A 20,922-nucleotide genomic window follows, 5' to 3' on the forward strand; every position below is an offset into this window, starting at 1 on the left:
CATAGCTTTTGAGCATGGTTGGCAGTTTTTGCTGTTCTTGGTCTGTGCTATTTTGAAAGAGTTTGACCTCAGAGTGTGTCCAGGCTTTCTTGCCACCTCAGAGAATCAAAAATACACTGGGGTGGAAGGGACCTCTGAAGATCATCTAGTCCAGCCCCAGCTCAGAGCCTTCCTGGATGTTTTGAATGTGACAGTCAGAATCTCCAGTATCCCTTTTAACATGCATCACCATTTTGTCCAGAGACAGATGATGGATTGATTCCCTGGCCACTCTTTACTGGGGGCTGTGGTCAGTGCTTTGTCATGAACTACCTCACTCTTTGTAATGGTCAGAACCAGTGTTTTCAGCTGGGGTTTGGAGGTTTTAAGCATCTCTTAGGAGTGATGCAGTGCTTGTAGCTGTCTTGCTTGGAAATCTTTTGTCACTACATTGAAATAGCAGAACCTATTAGCAGTATAAAATTACTCCTGTAGTACCCTCATGGAGCTGCTTAAAAACCTTCCTTTTGCCATGAACAGAGGTCAATCTTCAATGTTTTCTTTCTTCTCCTATCTTTTTGTAAGTGATTGTTTTACTTTGACCAGTCCTAAACCAGAAAATAAACAGACATCTCAAATTTCTTTCATTTATTGTAGCAGAACAACTTTTTCTCCTCAGTTCTTTTTATATTGTCTAAATCTTTCTGCTTTTAGATCTGTGTACTGTTGGAACTTCTTCTGGCAGCACAGAAAAGTGAACTATTAATTGTGTACTACTCCTTTTTTTGTCTTTACTTGTTTTATCTTGTGTGGCTAGCAGAATGTTTGCTGTGTAATTTATAGTGCTCCATGCTCAGATCAAATGTAAGTGAGAAAATATTTCCCAGTGTCCTGTACAGTTGGTAAATCATCTTGCTTGGTAATCTGGTTAGCTATTGGAACTCTCTTTTTGGAGATGGTTGGTTTCAAGCATGCTCTTGTGCAATAGCCTCGATGTTTTGCAGTGATCTTGCTGTAATTTGGAATTTAGGAAATGTAAGAGTCATGGAAAAGGCTCTTAATGAAATCTTTCTCTAGACAGGAAGCGAGTGGCTCTGGTGCAGTGGCCATCCTGGAGCTGCTTTTAACTGGCCCCTTCCTCCAGACCACAAACCCATTTGCTAGTCACATCCCTTCTTTCCAGACTAGTGAATGCAGTTCTCGTTAGATCATGTTTGAATTGCTTGGAGGAGACTGTGGGAACTGTTCCTGTGTGTACACACAGCTCCTCACAGCCCTGCTCACCCTTTGCAAGGGTACGAGCTGTCACGTATGACAGAAGTGGAATCAGCCATGGCTGCTCTAACAACATCCTAACTTGGGCTGGAAGAGAGGGATAAAATTATGGACATTTGGATTTTCTGCAAAGCAAGCCACATGTTGGAGAAGTTTGTTAGTGAAATCACTCTGTTCCAAATAGTCTGGTGGATTAGGGACAGGGAATCTTTCTGAACAGCAGGTACCTGGTGGCTCTTCCTTTGCTCTTTCTGCTTTTCTGTTAGGCTTCTGTCTAAAGAGCATGAACTAGGGAAGTAAAGGCTCTCTTATTTTTCACTTCAGTGATCTTTAAGTTGGTGTGTCTGTGTGAGGGGATGTGAATTTCTCTGCACAGTGATGACTGTTTTTCCATTAAAACTTTGTTGACGGAGTAAAGTGACCTTGAGCTTCTGGGGAGTTCAGTTTGGGGAGGATGCGAACGGTTAGCGACACAGGCTCCACAAACACTGCAAGAAATGAAATCTCTGAGGAAGGAGGATAACAAACAGCTTTTTGCTCCCCTGCCTCATATTAAAGAGTATTGACAAATAAAGCTCTTGAAAGAAAAGAGAAGGGAGAACTGTGTGCGAGGGCTGGAGAGAAGCGGTTTGGTTGGAAAGGAACATCAATTGTCACAGCCCATTGTCTCTGCTTCCCTTCCGATCAAATGTTTCTCTAACTGATGTTTTCCTTCCGACAGAAACTCTTCGTTATTATAACATTCAGCAAACATATAGTGGAGCAGATGGTGTCCCTCATCGGGTGAGTAATGCTTTGACACACTGATACCTTCACCCATTCAGTGGAAAAATACTGGAGGAGTCAAATTAGATGTGCTGAAAAATTGTGCTTTGCCTCCTGAGTGCAGCACAAAATTTGGGTCTTTATTTGCAACTTTGTTCCTCACCTCAAGGGCTTCAAGTGCCCCAAGAAAGGTCAGATGGCCATCAGAGTGTGTAGTACCAACAGTCAGCTTACACCCAGAGACACAACACAGCTCCTCCAGTTACAGGCAGCTGCACTTTTAGCTGCAAATAAACTGGGGGTTTCTACAGCCCTCATTTGATGTTGTAGTATGAGCATCTGACCCAAAAACAAGGAAAGAACTGCTGTGATTTGTGCAGTGTCCCAGCTTGACAACCAACATCTGCCCCAGTTTGACCTCCTTTGTACATTTTCAATCTCTCAGCAAATACCTGAATGGGAAACTTGGTGAGTGGAGTTTTATCTCCATTCCATTAAACTTCAGGGTTTTTTCATAGGAGAAACGTCCTTTTATTGTTGTGGATAAATGGATTTTGAGAAAGTTTCTCTTTTTTTTCTTTTTTGACTGAGTTAGGAATTGATTGGAATGAATGATTGATTGATTTTTAAGTTCAAATCTCACTTTAAAACAAACAAGCAAAGCAAATCCCAGCTGGTGACAGTTAAGGAGGAAATAAAGACAGACAATTAAACCAGCAGACTTAAATGTTGCTTCTGAGTTCAGGGGAAGCTTGGACACTGAGGATGAAGTGTTAGGCTTTGGCTCCATCTCTACCTGCTCAGTCATGAAATTCTGAGTGATTTTAAGATCCATTGTTGATGGTTAGCATTTCCTGCCTGCTAATCCAGCAAACAGCGTGGCAGCGGTGCCTCTCGAACCGTGCAGAAGTCTCACAGACTGCTTGAATGCAAAGTATGCAGCTTAATTCGTGTGGATGTAGGCAACTGGATGAAATCATATGGATTTCATCAGAAATCCGTGCACAGGTCTTCAAAGGAACAATTGTGTTGTGGGAGAGGAAAGCCACTGCCTGCTTTCAGTGCACTGATCAGATTAATGTTAGGGGTGGAGGTTTAAAGTTGGAAATGTGTCTCTCTAATGCTTAAATGGAAAGCCTTGGTGTTGTGGGGGTTGGTAGAGGGTTTTTCTGGGGGGGTTGTAGGGTTTTATTCCTTTGTTTGGGTTTGTTTTGTTTAGTTTTTTCCTAAACTAGAGACCTAATCTGGAGCCACAAAATAAATGCCAAGAGGCGTCTCCTTTTCCAAGGTCTTTCACTTGCTACGTGGGGCAGATTGGTTGACACTTTGCTGTCCACATTGTAGTAGCTGTTTTCACATAAAGCACAAAAAGCAACACTCCTCAAGCAAGGTTTGAAGGGAGGAAGGTCTGGAAACAATTCCTTATGAAATATGTAAACTTGAAGTAGTAATGCTGCACACCCAGCAAAAGGAGCGTCAGGAGAAACATTCTGGGGCATTTCACTAATGAAACAAATCCTGACTTTATTACTTCCTGATCTTCTGATTGGGCATCTGGTTTGTACCAAACTTCAAAATTAATATGTTGCTTTGAACATTATTTAAAAAGGAAAAAAGAGAGAGAGAGAGAGGGAGAGAGACTTGGCTCCTTTTAGCCATCATTAGTTAGCTTTTCTTAGTAGGAGCGCTCAACAATTTACTGCTGCCTTTTGATCAGCACTGCTGCTAGGTCAGGTATGCTTCCAAAGATTTACTCTCCTGCAAATCTTGGAGCCAAAACTAGAAGGTTGGTGGGTTGGTGGTTTTTTTTTTTTCCTCTCCCCCTACTTCATCTGTCTTGGAGATAATTTTGCATCAAATTACTGTGAATGCATTCACAAGACCTCTGTTGGATTGGGATTTTATTAGATGGTTGATCTCAGAGTGAAAAAATGTTCTCGGGAGACAGGGAGATTTTTGGAATGTCCTGGTATCATTGACTTCTCTCAAGCTGTCTGCTGGCATTACCTCATCAATTTCTTTTAGAGTGGAGTATAAAACATGTTCAACAATGGCTTGTATCAAATCCCTTGTTATTAAATTAAAATACAGCTCTGCTTAATGGTCAGTAACTTTGTTTTGATCCAATGCTATCCCACACAATGACTTAAGACTTTTTCAGTCTGGGATATTGCTCTTGCACAATAGGAAATGTCTAAGCACAATACTCTGAAATAATGAATATATTAATATACAAGGTAGCTAAAAATCTAGACAGGAGATTGAGTTATGAGATAAAGTCTGAGACTATTTGATTTTTATAAGCCAGAGAGAATTTCTCAGTAACTACATGAGGCTCAGTCAAAAATGATTCACCTGCAGACCTGGCTCAGTTGTTTGCTTGTCTTGCTGGCTGCTGCTGCTGGCATTGCACACTGAGCCTGCCATAACCAGGCTGGTTTATTACCATTTAGGATAATTTGATTTTACAGTTTTGTCTAGGTCTCCATTACTAAAGGATCCTAAAATACTCTTATAAATAAATAAAGAAAAGGGGGGTGGAAAACAAAGTGCCAGGAAATTAAGAGGCTGTTTAGAAAATAAATTGTTCAGCATTGTTGGTAGGTGGTGTGGAGGAAAAGGTAAGAGGGGTGAGTGGTGGCAGCAGCAGGGCAAACGGCAGCTGTGCTGCAGCAAGCCTTGTTGGGACAAGGAGGCCTGGCTGGATTGAAAGTGGAGCCAACAGGAGTCTGGAAATCAAAGCTGAAGAGGATTAGGAAGGTACTGGTAGCTCACATGGGGCTAGTAATTCTCAACCTGTTCTACCACTTAATAGTTCAAAGTTGTATTGTTGCTGTTTAAAATGCTGGAAGGGGACAATGTTTTCTCTCAGGTTGTGTTACCTTCAGGAGCTTTTGTCAGGGAAGTTGGCGTGTGAGAGTTGTGTCTTGCTGTCTGTCACTCAAAGGAGGGTTTAACTCCCTGATCAGCTTTCTAACCAGCTTTGATGCTGGTTTGGGGCCAAACCTAGCCTGTTTGAAATATTTAATTATCATGTGTGTTGTGGCTTTTCTTTTGGCTCTTAAATCTTTCCATTACATTGTTTTGTCTACCTACAGCTGCAGGATTGTTTATGAAGTCACACTGAGCAATACTGCTTTTAAGCACCATCATATTTTCTTTGAAGTGGCAGTTTTTAATGTGGATTAAGAATTCCCAGAAAATTACTAAAAGAAATAGTCCTGGAAGCACGAAGCATCCACAGAAGTGGCTGCCATCAGTTCTGGGGAGATGTTCAGAAAGAAAAAAATCTGATTGTTTTTCTTTGTTTGTCTTTCAATTCAGCATGCCCAGCTCATGCTGGGTGAAAATGAGTTAAGAGCTTCAATAGCCATCAAAAACGTTCATAGAATGGCTTAGGTTGGAAGGGACCTCAGATACCATCTACTCCAACCTCCCTGACAAAGGCAGGGATGCCTCTCAACTAGACTCAGCTGCTCAAGGCCTCATCCCACCTGGCCTTGAATACCCCCAGGGAAGAGGCATCCACAACCTCCCCAGGCAACCTAAAACCAGAGGGTTTATAGCATAAACACTTTTTTAATAGCATAAACAGGAGTTTTATAGCATCAGATAGCACATGGCCTTCACCTCAGCAGCTTCTGAACTTCAGTGGCAAGTGGTAGGGCTGCATCCCTCGGGGACAAAACCCACCCTTCAGGCAGAGATTCCCTCTGACTGCTGTTAATGATAAACTCACTCAGCAGGCTGCAGAATGTCTTAATTAGAGGCTGTGGTAGTCACTGAAGGGGAGGTGTGAGCACTGAGGGGTGCTCCTGGTGCACCAGGCATGCCATCTTCTCAGCAGAATGAGCCCCTGCCTGTAGCAAATGGTGCCTGGCCAATTTTAAGAGCAGTAGAAGCTAATCAATTCAATTAATGAAGTGAGTCAATAAAGTCATTTGAAGTTTCATAGAAGCCAGTGAAATGCCTGTTAAAAAAAAACCTGCATGCTTCCATGGACTTTCAGAAGTGAGTTTGTTAGTGCCCTGTTAACACTGCAAAGTGTAAATCAGCAAACACTGAAGATCTACCCCAAAACATCAGTGCTTCTGAAGGGGCTCTTAACCTGCTGGGGTTTTGTGCAGCAAACTTTCATGCTCCCCAGCTCTGCAGGCTGCTGTGAGCCATTGCATGTCTTAAAGGAAAAACAGTTACTTGAACCACTGCCTTGACAAACCAGTTTGCTGCTATTTATTGTGCTGTAATTCTCTGCTTCACAACTTAATCTCAGTTGATTCTTGTGAGGAGCATGATGTTCCCTTCAGAAGAAAAAGTACAACTGCTGAGTGATGTAACTGGAAACTTTGCTTAAAGATTGTGTTAATCATTTCCAAACTAATTCACGATTTAGGTTTAAGTTCTTTCTTTAGAGTATGAGTCAAGAAGCTACAGCGATAGAAGGGGTCAGTGCTGGGGTGGATAGAGCCTTTCTTTGATGTACATTGTGCCATGGGATTTCAGGGGGCCTTCAGTAAGGGATGACCCCAAGGTCATCTCATGCTTCATTTGGTGCTGCTGTGGCCAGAGCAGTGTCAGAGGAGCTAGGCCTGATCTGCCAACCACACCTTCTGACTCGGTGGACCTTTGGTTTGCGTGTGTGCCAGAGAGTCCACATCCTGCTGAACTGGCACCTTCATTAAAGGGTACTTGGAAAGATAGGTTCCAATCTCTGTAGTAGAACTGAACCAAAACCAACCTGAAGTGGCTGGGTAACAGGGCAGAGACTTCCAAATCTCCTGAGAGAACTGCTTCTGGAAGGTTATAGCAGTACACCTGGCATTTCTTGGTGCAATAAATCAATGGCTCTCCTCCCACAAGTATATCAGAAACCTGTGGGACTGTGCCCTCACAATACACCCTGTGCACAATAGATCAGCTCTGCACAAAAAAGGCTTTAGCTCCTTGAAAGGGACACAGATGTGGATGAAATTTGAGTAGCTTTGGTGTTGAAAACCTTCCAGTGGATCACAACAGAAGTATAAAAGTTTATTTGCAAAAGGCTTGTAGGATTTCACTCTGAACCAGCAGAGCTGCTGCTTTCTAAATTGTGTGCAAAAATTTATCTTCAAAATACCAACAGGAGTTTCCTCACAAAAAGCAATGTTAAGTACAGTTAAGAACCAGCAGTTCTGAGATGTTGCAATTCCTATTTTTGAAAGCATTGACTTTAACATAACAGAATGTCCCAAGGGGGGGGTGGGGAGGGGGGAAGTTTTGCAGCCATCTTTGTTACTGGGGGTATTGGAGCATAGCTCCCAGGTATAGATGACATCAAATGTGGAACAATTTTAGCCTAGTAATCTTCAAATGAGAGAGATTCTTTCTTCCTCCTGTAAAGCAAGTGAATCTGCCAAGTAGCCTTTTAACCCCCAGAATGTTTCTGTTGGTCCTGACCATAAACCAGATTTATTTTCTGCCGTTCTAGAAGGCTGAAGGCAGATAGTATCTGAGTTTCACCCCGTGCTCTGAGGCTGAAGTGGTGATGATAGAAGCTGAAGGCTGTGGTTACTCCTCTGATTTGGGAGCCCAGGTCTTGCTGTGAGTGCTCTGAGCCAGGCTCCAGGTTCGCTGCAGCATCATCTGTCAGGGCTGAGTCAAGCAGGAGGCTGAGGTCCACCCTGAGTCACTGCAGGGTCCTGGTGTTGGCGGAGCCTCAGGGAAATGGATGGTTTAAATACTGTGAGAATCTTTATCAGCACAGGAAATGACAGCTCATTAAAATACTAACCGTTAAGCCTGTTTAGATCACTGTCTGGAAAAAAATTAACCCTTAAAGGTTCAGCTCACTTGCAGGAAGAAAGGTGCTCTGCTTAGTGAGCAAGTTAAGCAGCTTCAGTGGTTGTCCAGTGGCACAAAAGCATTTCCCTTGGAAGCTGTTTTTTCAGTCGTTTGTAAAATGTGTGGCTTAGAAGGAAGTTGATGCCATGCTGGAGCAAAGCTTCCAGTTCCTTTGGAGGGAGGGATGGCTAAAAGAACCAGATCTGGTGCCTGTCACTAGGGCTTTTGAGCTGTGGGATGGATTTTTACAGAGATTCATAGACTGCATCAGGTTGGAAGGGACCCTCAGAGGCACATCTTTCCTTATGTTCTTGCAGGGGAATGGAGAAATGTGAAGTTAATGCAGAGAAACTCTGTGTGGGAGGACCTAGTGTTGGGTGTGATGGTTTAATGGTGTTTTGCATAATTGTTCAGAAGGTGAAAGCCTTTGCTTGAGCCCTTCTGGCCCAGCTGTCCATAGCTGGTCTGCCTGAAATAAATTACTTAAAGATGTTGGAGGTACAGGGAGGGAAGGCTCCATCCCAGCACGCTCCCTCCTTGCTTGTCACATTCTTCAGTGCCACTTAACTCCCTTTTTTGTAGAAGGAGATAATCCCTGGCCTTGGGCCATGCTTGCTCCAAGACTGCAGCCTGAGATACTGGATGTCTGCAGGCTTTGTGCTGACAAAAGGAGCAGTGAGATTTCCCCCACCGCCACCACCCCCGAGTTTGGTTTTCTGTTGCTTCTAATTTTCTTTCTCTGTTGCCTTCCTTTGGAGTTGTAGTGCTGGCATTTCCTAAAAGGATGTTTTTCCCTAGCTGGAGTGGCTGACATAGCTGAAGCTGAGCAAGATGTATACGTTGCTGTTTGTCCCCAGGCTCCGAGAAGGTCCTGAGGAGGACACAGTGTACGTGCCAGAGAGTCTGCCCGAACCAGCCCCGCGTTAACAGTTAAACGCTTTTTCCAAATTAACAGCTGTGGATCTTAGCAAGATCATCCATAAAACGGGCTTGTGACTCAATATTGCATCACCTTTCCAAGCAGGGCTTCGGTGTGTTGCAGCCTGGGAGCCTTGTTTTGCACCATCTATTCAATTCCTGCGGTTCTCATTTCCCTTTGGATTGCTATTTCCATGATAAAATAGGCTCCCATGTTTTTAAACCTCTGGTGCTTAAGTGCTTCTTGTTCGTCACAACTGGGGAGCCGCATCCAGTTGTTTCAGGAGCTGCTGAATAGGGGAGAACATTCAGAACTGAATGCCACTGAAGTTCTTATTTACATTTTTAATTTCCATCAGAATAAGTGGGGTTTAAGAACTGCTTCATCAGCTGCTTAATCATCACTTGCTGATAGAGGCCTCTGACAAACGAGACAGTTCCATTAGCAGCAAAACCCCCACTGTATTACTGCGCCTAAAATGGGGCTTCTTGAAAAGAGTTGCTGGCTCTACCGTTTCTCTCTGGCAAAGTAGGTGACTCTGCATATGTGGAACTGTATGTCCTAAATCACTGCCTGATAGATCTGCTGTGAAATGTTAGGACCCTGCTACTGAACTGCAGCATTTGAGAGAGGATTGTACCTCAGCACGCCGCACAGCTTGTAATTATCTGAGCGCTCAGGGACTCTGAACACATAGGTTGTGGAGTTTCATTAAGTCAAGAGTTGACTGTACTCGTCAGGAGGGGGGGAAAAAAAAGAAGCCTTTCAAATATGATGATTAAATAGAATCAAAGAATTGTTTTGGTTGGAAAACACCTCCAAGATCCGTTTTAAAATTTGTTTAAAGAAGTATTTTTAATATCAGTTTTCAAATGCAGTGGGGTTGGGGTACTGCATAACTTTCTGCTCCTTGTTAAGCTGGCATAAGGAAAGCCACAGGATCACAGAATACCTGGGTTTCTTCCCCCCCCCCCCCCCTTTTGTTTAGTGCTTCATCCACAGGCACTTGAGAAAACCCCTACCTATAGTTCTAAAGAGTCTGTTAAAAAGATTTTGTTTCCCCCAAATCTTTCCTTCCACTTCATGACCAGTGACAGCCATCCCAGGTTCAGCTGGTGACAGTCAGCCTTTGAAAAGCAAATGCAGCATTGGACAACTGATAAAGACAGCACAGCTCCAGCTGCAAGAGAAGTTTTAGGAGTCATATTGTCAGGCTCTGAACGTGCTGTAATGTTGAAGCCTAGAACAGCTTTGCTTGAACCTCTGTAGCGTTGGGCTTCGGTCAGAGGTGAAGTTATGCTTTAGTTGCTGGGGAGGTGGCAGGGAGGGGAAAAGTGTGAGTTGCAGAAATCATGGCTCTCAGTTAAAGAAGAACAACAGCATGTTCACAATACAACAACAAAGAAGACTAATAAAGAAAGAATAAAACTAGATATAATACAAATAAAATAAAGGTGATAAAATAGCTGTAGTCAAAATGAATGTAAATAAGTATAAATGTAGTAAAAATAAATGTAGTAAAATAAATGTATTAAAAATAAATGTAGTAAAATAAATGTAGTAAAATAAATAGACTACAATAAATATAGTAAAATAAATAGAGTAAAATAAATGTACTAAAATAAATAGACTAAAATAAATGTACTAAAATAAACAGACTACCACTACTAATAGTACTACTACTAATAATAATCTGTTTAATTCCAACTACCAGTTAATACTTCTGTAAACAGGCTTCAGCAGTGTTTTCTACAGTGAAGCAAAATCCTTAATGGGTGTTAATGTTGTAGTATTAGAAAGCAAGTCATGGTTTTTTTTACTGAAATCTATGATTTTAATGAATTTAGGCTGTACCAATTTTTTTTGTGTGTGTCTCAGTGCAATTATGACTTCACTTTTTTTTCCCTCTAACTCTCTTTTCTCAATTCCTTGTGCAATCTTTGTTCCATTGTAACAGAGGACTGGCATAAACCAAAACAAAAAGTGGTGTTTCATGTTGACTGTTGCTCAAATTGCTTCTCAATCTAAATGTCTTTTTGGTGGTGGTTTGTCTTTTTTTTTCTTTTCCCCTAAAAAAAAATGTAAATTATAATTTAAAAAAATAATTACAAAGCTTTTTTTTTTTTTTTTTTCCCCTCTCCTCTGAATATTTTTGGTACAAACTGTCTTTGGTTTTCAAGTAAATGTTGAAAGGGCAGAACACACAAGGACGGCAGCACCTCACTTCCAGGGAGCAAATCCTTGTTGCAACATTAATAACAAGGACAGCCTCTGGTGCAGGCTGCCTCGGTGCTTCTTTTCACAGCTTCTGCTCAATTATTGCTTTTTTTTTTAATGCTTTTTTTTTTCTAATGCTTTTTTTTCCTTTCTTTTTCTTTTTCCTTAATGGGAGTCTTAAGGAGCTCACTGAGACTTCCAGTTTAAGCCTTTAAGAAGGGACGGCAGGTTGTGCGTTTGGGGTGGGTTTTTGTGTGCGCTGTTGTGGCAGATAGAGACTACAAAGTGTGGATGAGCTGAGTTCTGTTGTGCACCAAGGGCCTTTTATTTTCTTACCCTTTCATATTCTGTATTTGAAAGACAAAGGGGCTGATTCTCAAAGGAAAATGCAAGGAATTAAGGGTAGATAATTCTGCAGGGTTATCTTCCAGCATCTTCCCTCCTGAAGTCGGATGTGTAAATACCCTGTGGTTTGCATCTAGACTCTGAAAGTGCAGCACTCTTGAAGGTGTAACTTGAAGTCTGTTGCTAAGTGGCACGGAATTCTGATGCACATCTGCTCCTTCTGCCTCTGTCTGCTCTGAGTGTAAACCTTGAAATGCTGTACTGCAGGCTTCTCCCCCTCCTGCTTTGAGAAGAACAGGGTTAGGGAGTTGGACTTCACTAGGGTGAGGATTCCACTCACTCGGTTTTAATTCAGTGAAATGAAAATTGGCTTGTAATCTTAGCTCTGAAAGTATTCAATCTTTGCTTTGGCTATTAAGTGACAAATGTTAGATGGCTGATTAAGTGATGGAGTTCTGTCAAACTGATACTGTCCCATTGAAATGGGATTTCAAGAGTTCTATTCCTAGCACTGTGAATTCCAGATTTTCTAGGTGTTTCTCTGCTTCCTTTTACTCCTTGATGAAATTTGTGCTGCTTTTGGGGATTTTTTTTTTCTTGGTACTAAAGCCTCTGTGAATGTTGAAAACACTGCAGACTTTGAGAAGCCAAAGTCCTTGCATTCAGGATCTCACAGCTCTTCCTTCAATGAGCTTTAACACAGTGAATGTTGTGCACTTAAATCTTAGTCACGCTCACAAAAGAATAAAAAATGCTGAATAATCTAAGTGAAAATAAAGATTGAAATACGGTGTTGATGCACCAGGATCCCTTCAAGCTGCCTGAACTTGGCTTTCATCTCTTTGTTCTGTTGTTTCGTGCTAACTGGGCACTTAAGTTCAGCTTTCAGACAAAAATGGGAGGCATTTGGAGAACCCTTCTATTAATCATTCATCTCTCCTCATTGAAATATTCCTCATTTCATAATCATGCAGAAGTTTAAAAGTAAACTATTACCTTTCAGGAGCTTTTCCAGGCTTCCAAGTGTCATGTGAAAAACAAAAGAAACCTCAAAATGTAACTCATGTTTCAAAGCGTGACTCGTGCTGACCAGCGAGTGCCTCCGAGAACTCTTACCAGGAGTCCTCAGCCTCGGGGATGGTTCTGAACCCCCAGAAACCAGTGGCAGAGGCTTGAAGCTCTGAAATCAAGAGGCAGAGGCTTGAAGCTCTGAAATCAAGAGGCAGAGGCTTGAAGCTCTGAAATCAAGAGGCAGAGGCTTGAAGCTCTGAAATCAAGAGGCAGAGGCTTGAAGCTCTGAAATCAGAGGCAGAGGCTTGAAGCTCTGAAATCAGAGGCAGAGGCTTGAAGCTCTGAAATCAGAGGCAGAGGCTTGAAGCTCTGAAATCAGAGGCTTGAAGCTCTGAAATCAAGAGGCAGAGGCTTGAAGCTCTGAAATCAAGAGGCAGGGGCTTGAAGCTCTCAAATCAAGAGGCAGAGGCTTGAAGCTCTGAAATCAGAGGCAGAGGCTTGAAGCTCTGAAATCAGAGGCAGAGGCTTGAAGCTCTGAAATCAGAGGCAGAGGCTTGAAGCTCTGAAATCAGAGGCTTGAAGCTCTGAAATCAAGAGGCAGAGGCTTGAAGCTCTGAAATCAAGAGGCAGGGGCTTGAAGCTCTCAAATCAAGAGGCAGAGGCTTGAAGCTCTGAAATCAGAGGCAGAGGCTTGAAGCTCTGAAATCAGAGGCAGAGGCTTGAAGCTCTGAAATCAGAGGCAGAGGCTGACACAGTGGTGTGTGAGGTGTCTGGAATGGACCTGGGGTACTTGCTGCTTCCTTTTTTTTCCTTTCTGAAATGTTACCCATCGAGGCACAGAATTCACTCATACCTTTTGTACCGTGGTGCTGGTGAATCATGAGGGAGGCAATCCTGTTCTTGTAAATACACTCAGAAAAAAATTAGTTGCCCCTGGCTATTGAAGGAAATTTGGTGGAGGAGAGTGAGCTACTTGGTTTCTGGGGTCTGGGCATTTTCCTAAATTCCTGTGATTAGAAAGTTGCTGTTTTTAAGTTGCTATTTTTAATTGGGCTTTAGCCTGGAAAAGGGAATAAATATTGTGGCAGATCAGGAGACAAATCATTTTAGAGATTGGAGATTTGGCCCTCCTGCAGTCCCTGGGAGAGGAGGTGACCACTTGTACAGCTCTCTGTATGTGTGTCTTGGTGTCTGAAGTGTGTTCTACTAAATCCTTCCTGAAGTGTAAAGAATCAGAACTGAAGGGTTGAAATTTAGCTCCTTTTAGTTTGTTTGCATGTTTTGGTGTTGTTTTTTTTTTACTGTAGACCATATTAATTTGCTTACAATTAAAAAGACAAAATTAATTGCATTTAAAAATATCAATTCTGTTTGAAATGTAAGCATTTGGCAGTAATGGGGATTCAGGGCTGGATTTAGGAGTGTTGGTGTAGATAGAAGCTCGGGAGCCTCTGGGCTGTGCTGGTGTTCTCGGCATGCCGGCTCGGCTGCTGGTGGCAGTGGTGATTTCTCCTGTATGATATTTCACTTGGAGGACCGTTTAAGTGTCCTGACAATTATTAAAGCGCCTTGGACCTCCTGCAGAGTAGCACTGTGTGGAGATGGAAAGAAATCACCGTGGTCGTTTCAGATTAAGGTCAGGACAAGCCGTGGCGTTTGCAGGCAGGAAGTTGGAGGCTGCCGTGAGGCTGCCCAGCACCTTCACGCCGCGGAGGTGGGAGAGAGTTCCTGGTTCCCTAAGCACAACTGTGATCTTTACACCGTTAATGCAAGGAACAAGGTGTTCAGTAATGTATTGCAGCTTTTGTGCAAGTCGTCTGCCATAAACCATGGCACGATTCAGAAGAGGGTTCATAGTTCCTCCTTTGTTCCTTTGTTAATGACTGACTTGTGGGAGGCGCCTGCAGAATTCGCTAATGCATTCTTTTTGGGTAAGGATGACGCACAGATTGTCCTAATAAGGACTTAGTTTGAGAAAGGGGCCGGCTCCTTTGAGGAGATAGGGCAAGTCATAGGGCGAGCAGTTTCTTTTTTAACTGAGGGATGACACAAGCACAAGTCATTTCCTTATTAATCGGTTCAAACCAGTTCTTACAGGAACTGCTGGTGATAAATGTGGGACTTCTGAGAAGTCATTCATTTGATTCTCAGCACTGCACCAGTGCACAGCCTCAGCTGGCTTCTCCTGGGCTCCAAGGAAATGCTCCAGCTCGCAGCTTCTTTCTCTCTCAGCAGCAGTGTGCTGTGGCACTGCTTTGCTCGGAAAGGTTTTCCTTTTGAAGCACTTTTTGAGGACCTGGGGAAACGATGTCCCTTTCAGAAGTGGCAGATAAAAAGATGAAATGCACTTGGTTTGGTGTGATGTGTTTTCTCGAGTAGCAATGCCCTGCTGAGCTGCAGCTCAGTCTGAACTTTGCTCTGTTTAGGTCAAAGTGGTAAGTTTAAAAAAATATATATTTTTTTTTTTTCCTTTTTCTTCCCCTTTTTGTCCTGTTCTCTGGAATGAACGTTGCATCAGTGCTATTCCAAGTATAGGTCCTTCTCTTCAGAAGCCATTTCAAGAATATTTGGAAGCTCAGAGGATAAAACTTCATCACAAATCTGACAGTGGCGTGCCACAGGTAAGAACCTCTCTGCCTGCCTCCCTCCCTCTCTCTCTCTTTCCCCCCAGTTAAGTTTTCCCTTTTCTAGCTGCCTTTTGATTTGTTAGGTTTACCGAGGGAACTCTTGTTTCTGCTTTCCAAAGACTTGCCCAGGGAAACAGATAAAAATCTCCTTTGGAAAACATCCTGGGAATTAAAATTAATGCTGTAATTGTATGCAGCAGGATTTAAAGCTCTGGGAGAATAAAACAGAGGAAAGCCAATGGCAAGTCTTGGCTCTGGGAGCTGCCTGTTTTGAAAGAGAAATTTAAGCAGGGGAAAAAAAAAGTTGCATTTCCATGTGAAATGGTAGCGGTGTGCAGCATCTGGTACTTCAGAAGCCAGGAGGATCTGTGGCTTAATGGCCAGTAAGAGAAAATCCCCAAACCTCGGGTGTGTGAAAGGAAAATCAGAGTCGGTACAAAGGGGCAGAAGTGTCCTTTCATAGTGGGGAAAAGGTACTTTAAAAAGCAACCCCCCCAAAAAAGTACTCTTCAAGACACCCTGAATTTTCAGTGAGGACAGAGCAACTTTGACACGAAAATTCTTCAGATAGCAAAGCAGTTGTAGATAAAATCCATTCATCTAACTCAGATTTCAGATAGAATACTTCTAGCTCTTAAAAATATCTTTGCCCGTTTCTTACCACGGGAGACTCAATCAGGGAGGATCAGGCTGGTCTAGCTAAATAGGCAGATTCCTTTTGTGCACACTGGAGTAGTTGTTGTGCAGTGCATTGCTGCCCTCCTTTGACAAACATGACATCCAAGTTGAGAGTAGCCGTGGAAAACGCTGGAAGTGGAGCTGCCGAGGTCAGATCCTGGTGACACCAGAAGAGTCGAATCCTAATGGGGAGGTAACAGAATATAGGAGTTCAGGAGAGAAACATTGTCAGCTGATGGCCTGATTGTTTTCTTTGCAATCAATATGACAGGGAATGACAGGTCAGGGGTTGCTAATTCTGAACTCTGAATTGTTAGCAAAGAAGAAACAGTATCGGGACCAATAAATTAGGAGTGCACTGGTAAAGCTGGAGGATTCCTCATCTGCCCCACAGTGTCTCTGGCAAACCCTCTTGCATTGTCTTTCAAGGGACTAAAATCAGCTTCACAGGGGGACCTGCAGGAATCCTGTCAGCTTCCACTGGGTTCCTGATTTTAATTTGATAAATTCCCTCACAAAAATGGGTTAGGCACTTCCCTTTCACCCAGAAGATGGGAAATGCTCCGTTGTGCTCTCCACTAATCTTCATTTTTCCTCCCTCTTTCTGTTTTGTCTCTTCAGGGGGAAAACTGGCTGTCCTGGCTGTTTGAAAAGTTGGTGATTGTCATGGTTTGTTATTTTATCTTATCTATAATCAACTCCATGGCCCAGAGCTATGCCAAACGGCTGCAACAGAAGATGTACTCTGAAGAGAAAACCAAATGAGCTCGGGAGAACCCCCTCGGAATGGGTTTTAGCAGACACACAGCAGTTGACACACATCCTTCCACATGTCTAAAACCAACCAAACAGCGTTACTCAAAGCAGGGGGAAACTTTTTACCATCAGATTTTTCAACTCTAACAAGTTTTTGGTTTTTTTTATTTAATTTGGCAAGTAATTTGGACTCTTAGAGCAGATGTTTCATTGGCAAACTTAGAACTGTTAAGGTAAGGTATTAAAAACCCCAAAGCTTTCCAGGTCTGAGCTGTGTTAACACAGGATGGGCAATGTGAGGTTAATGACAAACGTTGTCCACCCAAATTACTTCCCAAACTGATGATTTAATCCTCTCCATCTCCTGATTTAACTCCTGACTGACCTAAGGGTAACTTTTCATTTCAAAGGGTGGTGGCCTTTTTTTTTCTCTTTTTTGTGCTTTTTCCCCCCCATAACTTTTCAAGCCCATCCAAATGTATATAAATGAACAGAGACTGGATACAAACTGTTGCATGTCTCCTCCTGGTAAGGCTCTTCCATCTGAATTCTCCAGCGTCCCATTGCATTGCACGTGCTCTCTGTTGGAAAAGCCACCCTCTTAAACTTCATGTTAGCAGAGGTGATTGATGTCCAAATGCTGAAAGCTGGCGTTTTTTATTCTGTATATTTAGAATGAAGTGAAGATAAAACTTTATAAAGGCATCTTTGATCATTCCAGAATTTCTTGTGTCAGTCTTTTTGAGCTCTTTCTTTTCCTCTCTGCTTTTGTATGCTCAGTTCCTTTAGTTTCTTTATTAAGCCTTAATCCCATGAACCTCATGCTTTATTCATCCTTCCTGCACAAATGGTGCTGAAGCCCTTTGTTCTTTTTTTTTGTTGTTGTTGTGTTTTGTTTGGGTTTGGTTTTTTTTGTTCTCTTAAGAACTTCTTCCTTAGCAGAAGGAAGTAGAAAGGATGTCACTTCCCTGAACTAAGGTTAAACCAGGCAAGTTAAGTAGCTAGCAGTATTGGCTATCATAAATTCTTCTCAGGTGGTTGCCACTGATGACAGCACCAGAGGCAATGAAGAAGAGATGGGGGGGGGGGGAAGAGTAAAGAGTCCAGCTGACAACAGATTTGATTTCCAAGACAGCAATGGCACAGAGAACCTTATAGGGAACCTTAACCTTAGGCTTTTCAGCTATTTCAAAAGCACTGTTGTGAATGGGTGTGTGTTCCAGCACTAATAGCCATGAGCATAACCACTATGAAATATTCCCTCTTTAGTAAGTAGATATCTATCCCACTGCCACTGGATCTGTGTTACTACTCTTAAGAATCTTTGAACTATTGCTTTTAATGTTTATCCTAGGGGTAAGTAAGAAGAATTCCTTTGCCTTTCTTCATAGAATCCTAGAATTGAATTAACGTTACCAAAAAGGAGGCTTTGGGCACACGGTAGGTTAGATCCTGCTCCAGCTTCGATTAGCTTTCTCCCTGCATCAGGTTAGGGCAGGTGTGTGGAGCAAGGTGTGGGAGCACCAATGTTGTTCAATCCTGCCTGAATGTCCTCTTGTGTTGCCGAGCGTCGTGACATCTCCATGGCCGTACCATCCTGTCGGATAGCTTATCAGACTGATGTTGACTGTTGGATCTCATGGCAACAACAGTCGGTAGGCTGTCTGACATTTTGGTATCTCTCATCTGACCGTTTGCTCATCCATCTCCAACTGTTTCCATTGAACATCAACAGCACATCAATGTTTCCTAAGTTTAGGTGGAAGTCAGAAGTGGTGGCGCAGCAGTCCGCGTAAGGAACACCTTTGAAAGTTTCCCCTGGGTCGTGTGTGAGGTTTGGAATGCTTCTCCTCTGTGCTTCATGTAGAGCTTGGAAGGAGTGGGGGAGACTTTTAAATGGGGCTTCTCTCAGTAGAGCTCCTGATTAGATGAAAGGTAAATACCTAGAAGTTTTGAGTGCTGGACAAGGTAGTTAAAAGCACAAAGGCCTTTGGTGTGCCCCTGGGGGGGTTTAGCAGCTGAACAGTATTTCTTAAATCTTGGCCCCAGCAGCTTGTTCACTCCTTGGCCTAAGTATTGTCTTTGAAATAAATTAGTGAAGAACTTGTTCTGATGCAATGCAGACTCCAAAAACAGTAGCTCTAGTTGATGCTTCACTTTTTTTCAGTCTCCTAAAACTTTAATTGTGCACTTTGTAGGAGATCACAGCAGTGGCTGGGGGCTGTTTGTTTCATTTGTCTTCAGGATTCTTGGATGAGCCAAACAGCTGTTCGCTACTTTCCCTGGTTCTGGTGGCAGCTTTTTACCTCCAATCTGCCATTCACCTTAGGGAGCCTGGAATTTACCTCACACAGTTCTGGCAGCGTCTTAAAGCCTTTTGTGAGAGAGTAAATGACATGCTGAGGTCCCTGTGTGCTGTCAGATTGAAATGAGGAGACTGTGTAACAGTAATTAAAAAGGCTAAAAATCCTCTTCCCACAGCTCAAGCCAATACATTTTATCTTGTTAAATACTTTAGCTGTCTCCTCATAATTATGCCTCCTGGCCTACTGCAGAAACTCACTAGACAACTGGAAAGCTTTCTCCCACTTCTATTTAAATATGTTTACAAGCAGCTAGAGCAAAAGATACCTGTTTGTATGTGTCCATTCCGATGAGCTGCACTGTTGTTTGGAAGCTTTTTAACACTGTTTCAAGAAGGGCCTGGTGACTCTGCTTGCTTCTCTTGCCTGTTCAGCTGCTGGGAGATAATGAGACTTGGTAAAAGGTAAAGAAAAAAATGATTATTAGAAAGTTCTGCAAACCTAATGAGACTTGCAAATGGTTTTGTGTTTGCTTAAATAAACAGACAAATAACTGTTTCCCAGTGTTTATTTCAGCTGGATTGTTCCCATTTCTCTGTATTGAGCTGTTTCAGTGCTGTGGAGTTTGTTGCCCCACAGCGAGTGTGATCTAGAAGATCAATCTGCGATTGCGTTTTGTGGCTTTGAAGAAACTCCCAGAGCCTTCAGCATTTCATCTGAAAACACTTGCTTTTTTTTCTTGCTCCCTTAATCCAAAGCTTCCTTTTTGTTGCACATATGTTGGGTGACACAGTGGAAGCAGCTTAAAGTGCGTTAGGAAGAAATCCAAAGTGGGCTCTGTGGCAAGAGAAACCATCTTGGCACACATCCCTGGTTTTAGCTTACTCATCTTGCAGTGCAGACACTAAATAAAGTATTTTGCCTTTTTTTTTTCCTCTCCCCCCCTGGGAATTACTGAAAATCACACAGAAGTAACATCCCTCCCAACAATTAATGTTTGTTAAACATCAAAGATGACTTTGAGGTGATAGAGATTTCTTTTTTTCAGTCTTCTTACCCGTGGAGCATGGCTAAATCTCTGCTTTCACCAGTGCACTGTAAGTAGGAAGCAAAGCAGAAAGCTGACTGTGTTGCCAGCCTGAGAGTTCAGAGCAGCACAGCAGAGCTGAGGTCAGGTAGGATTGCAGTTAATCCTCCTCTTGATTCTCTCTCTGCTTGCTGCCTGACCTGTGCATTGTGTACTTGGAAGGCTGTGTGAGATGTGAGCGCACTGGCGTGCCCCTCTCCCAGGCAGATGCACTGAACCCCACCAGGGCAAGAACTGTGTTGATACAGAGCTAAACAAGTCACACTGCTGTGTACCAGGCTGAGCCAAGAGATCAGCACAGGCCATGCCAGATGAATCATCCAGTTCCACACTTCCTCAGCTCTGCTCAAAACCGTCAGGACACCTCCTGCTCCCTGTTTCTGCTTACAGTTTCTTGCCTCCATCCCAGTGTCATACCAAGTTTCTTATTAAAGCAGCTCCCTCTGAGATCACCCAGCTGCCTGTTCATGCTAAAAGATACTTGTCATTAATACTTGAAGATGGCTTAAAGCTGTTCCAGAAAGTCCTTTCCTGCTGTGCTTTTGGGTTTCATTACTTAATTTGTTCAAATCAGCCTCCCTCTCACTGCAGGCAGTGCTAATTGCAAGCACAAATAGTGGGGATGTTTCCCTGATTAGCAAGCACCAATATAAATATTAGTGAACAAATTGATTGCAGGTGTAAAAGTGGTGATTTGGGGGCACTGCTCAGGGGTAAGAGTAATTCAGTTTTCTTTGAAGCACATGGTTAAAAAATACTTTGTAATCAGCTGTTAAAAGGTTGGATGTAATTATAGGTAAGGGAATTGAAATTGCTCTCCTGAGAGTTGAAATTGTAGTTTTTAACTGTAAATTTGTGTACTTGATTTTGGTTTTGGAGAGGAAGAAGAAAAAGCCAGTGAGACCTTTGCCCAGCCTTTTCCAGAGTGTAGCACCAAGTGGGAGGGTGAAAGTGGGAGAGCAGTAAGCCAGGGAGAGTTTCCTGCTGGGCTGCCTCCCCTCCCTGAGAGCAGGCCAGGCCAGGTGAGGGTTTAACCTCTAGAGCTTTAGTGGAGGTTGTAAACTCTTGAGGAAACAGGGAGAGAAGCAGTTGCCTTCCTGTGAAACACCCTGCTGAAGCATTCACAACTAGACTGAGGGT

General features: G+C 42.8%; 1 protein-coding gene across 2 annotated transcripts in view; it reads left to right on the forward strand.

The window, feature by feature from the left end:
- VMP1 (vacuole membrane protein 1) overlaps window positions 1–19,253 on the forward strand; it is a 74,595-nt gene extending 55,342 nt beyond the window's left edge. For both annotated transcript variants that reach the window (XM_068154820.1, XM_068154821.1), the window contains exons 11-13: window positions 1,976–2,037; window positions 14,850–14,952; window positions 16,258–19,253. In XM_068154820.1, coding sequence (XP_068010921.1) covers window positions 1,976–2,037; window positions 14,850–14,952; window positions 16,258–16,401 — 309 coding nt within the window. In that variant the 3' untranslated portion in view covers window positions 16,402–19,253. The remainder of the gene's footprint in view (window positions 1–1,975; window positions 2,038–14,849; window positions 14,953–16,257) is intronic.
- The last annotated feature ends 1,669 nt before the right edge of the window (window positions 19,254–20,922 follow it).

This window comes from Melanerpes formicivorus, unplaced genomic scaffold (assembly GCF_026170545.1).
Source record: "Melanerpes formicivorus ecotype bairdi unplaced genomic scaffold, bMelFor1.0.p_v2 SCAF_29, whole genome shotgun sequence".
NCBI classification, from domain to species: Eukaryota; Metazoa; Chordata; class Aves; order Piciformes; family Picidae; genus Melanerpes; species Melanerpes formicivorus.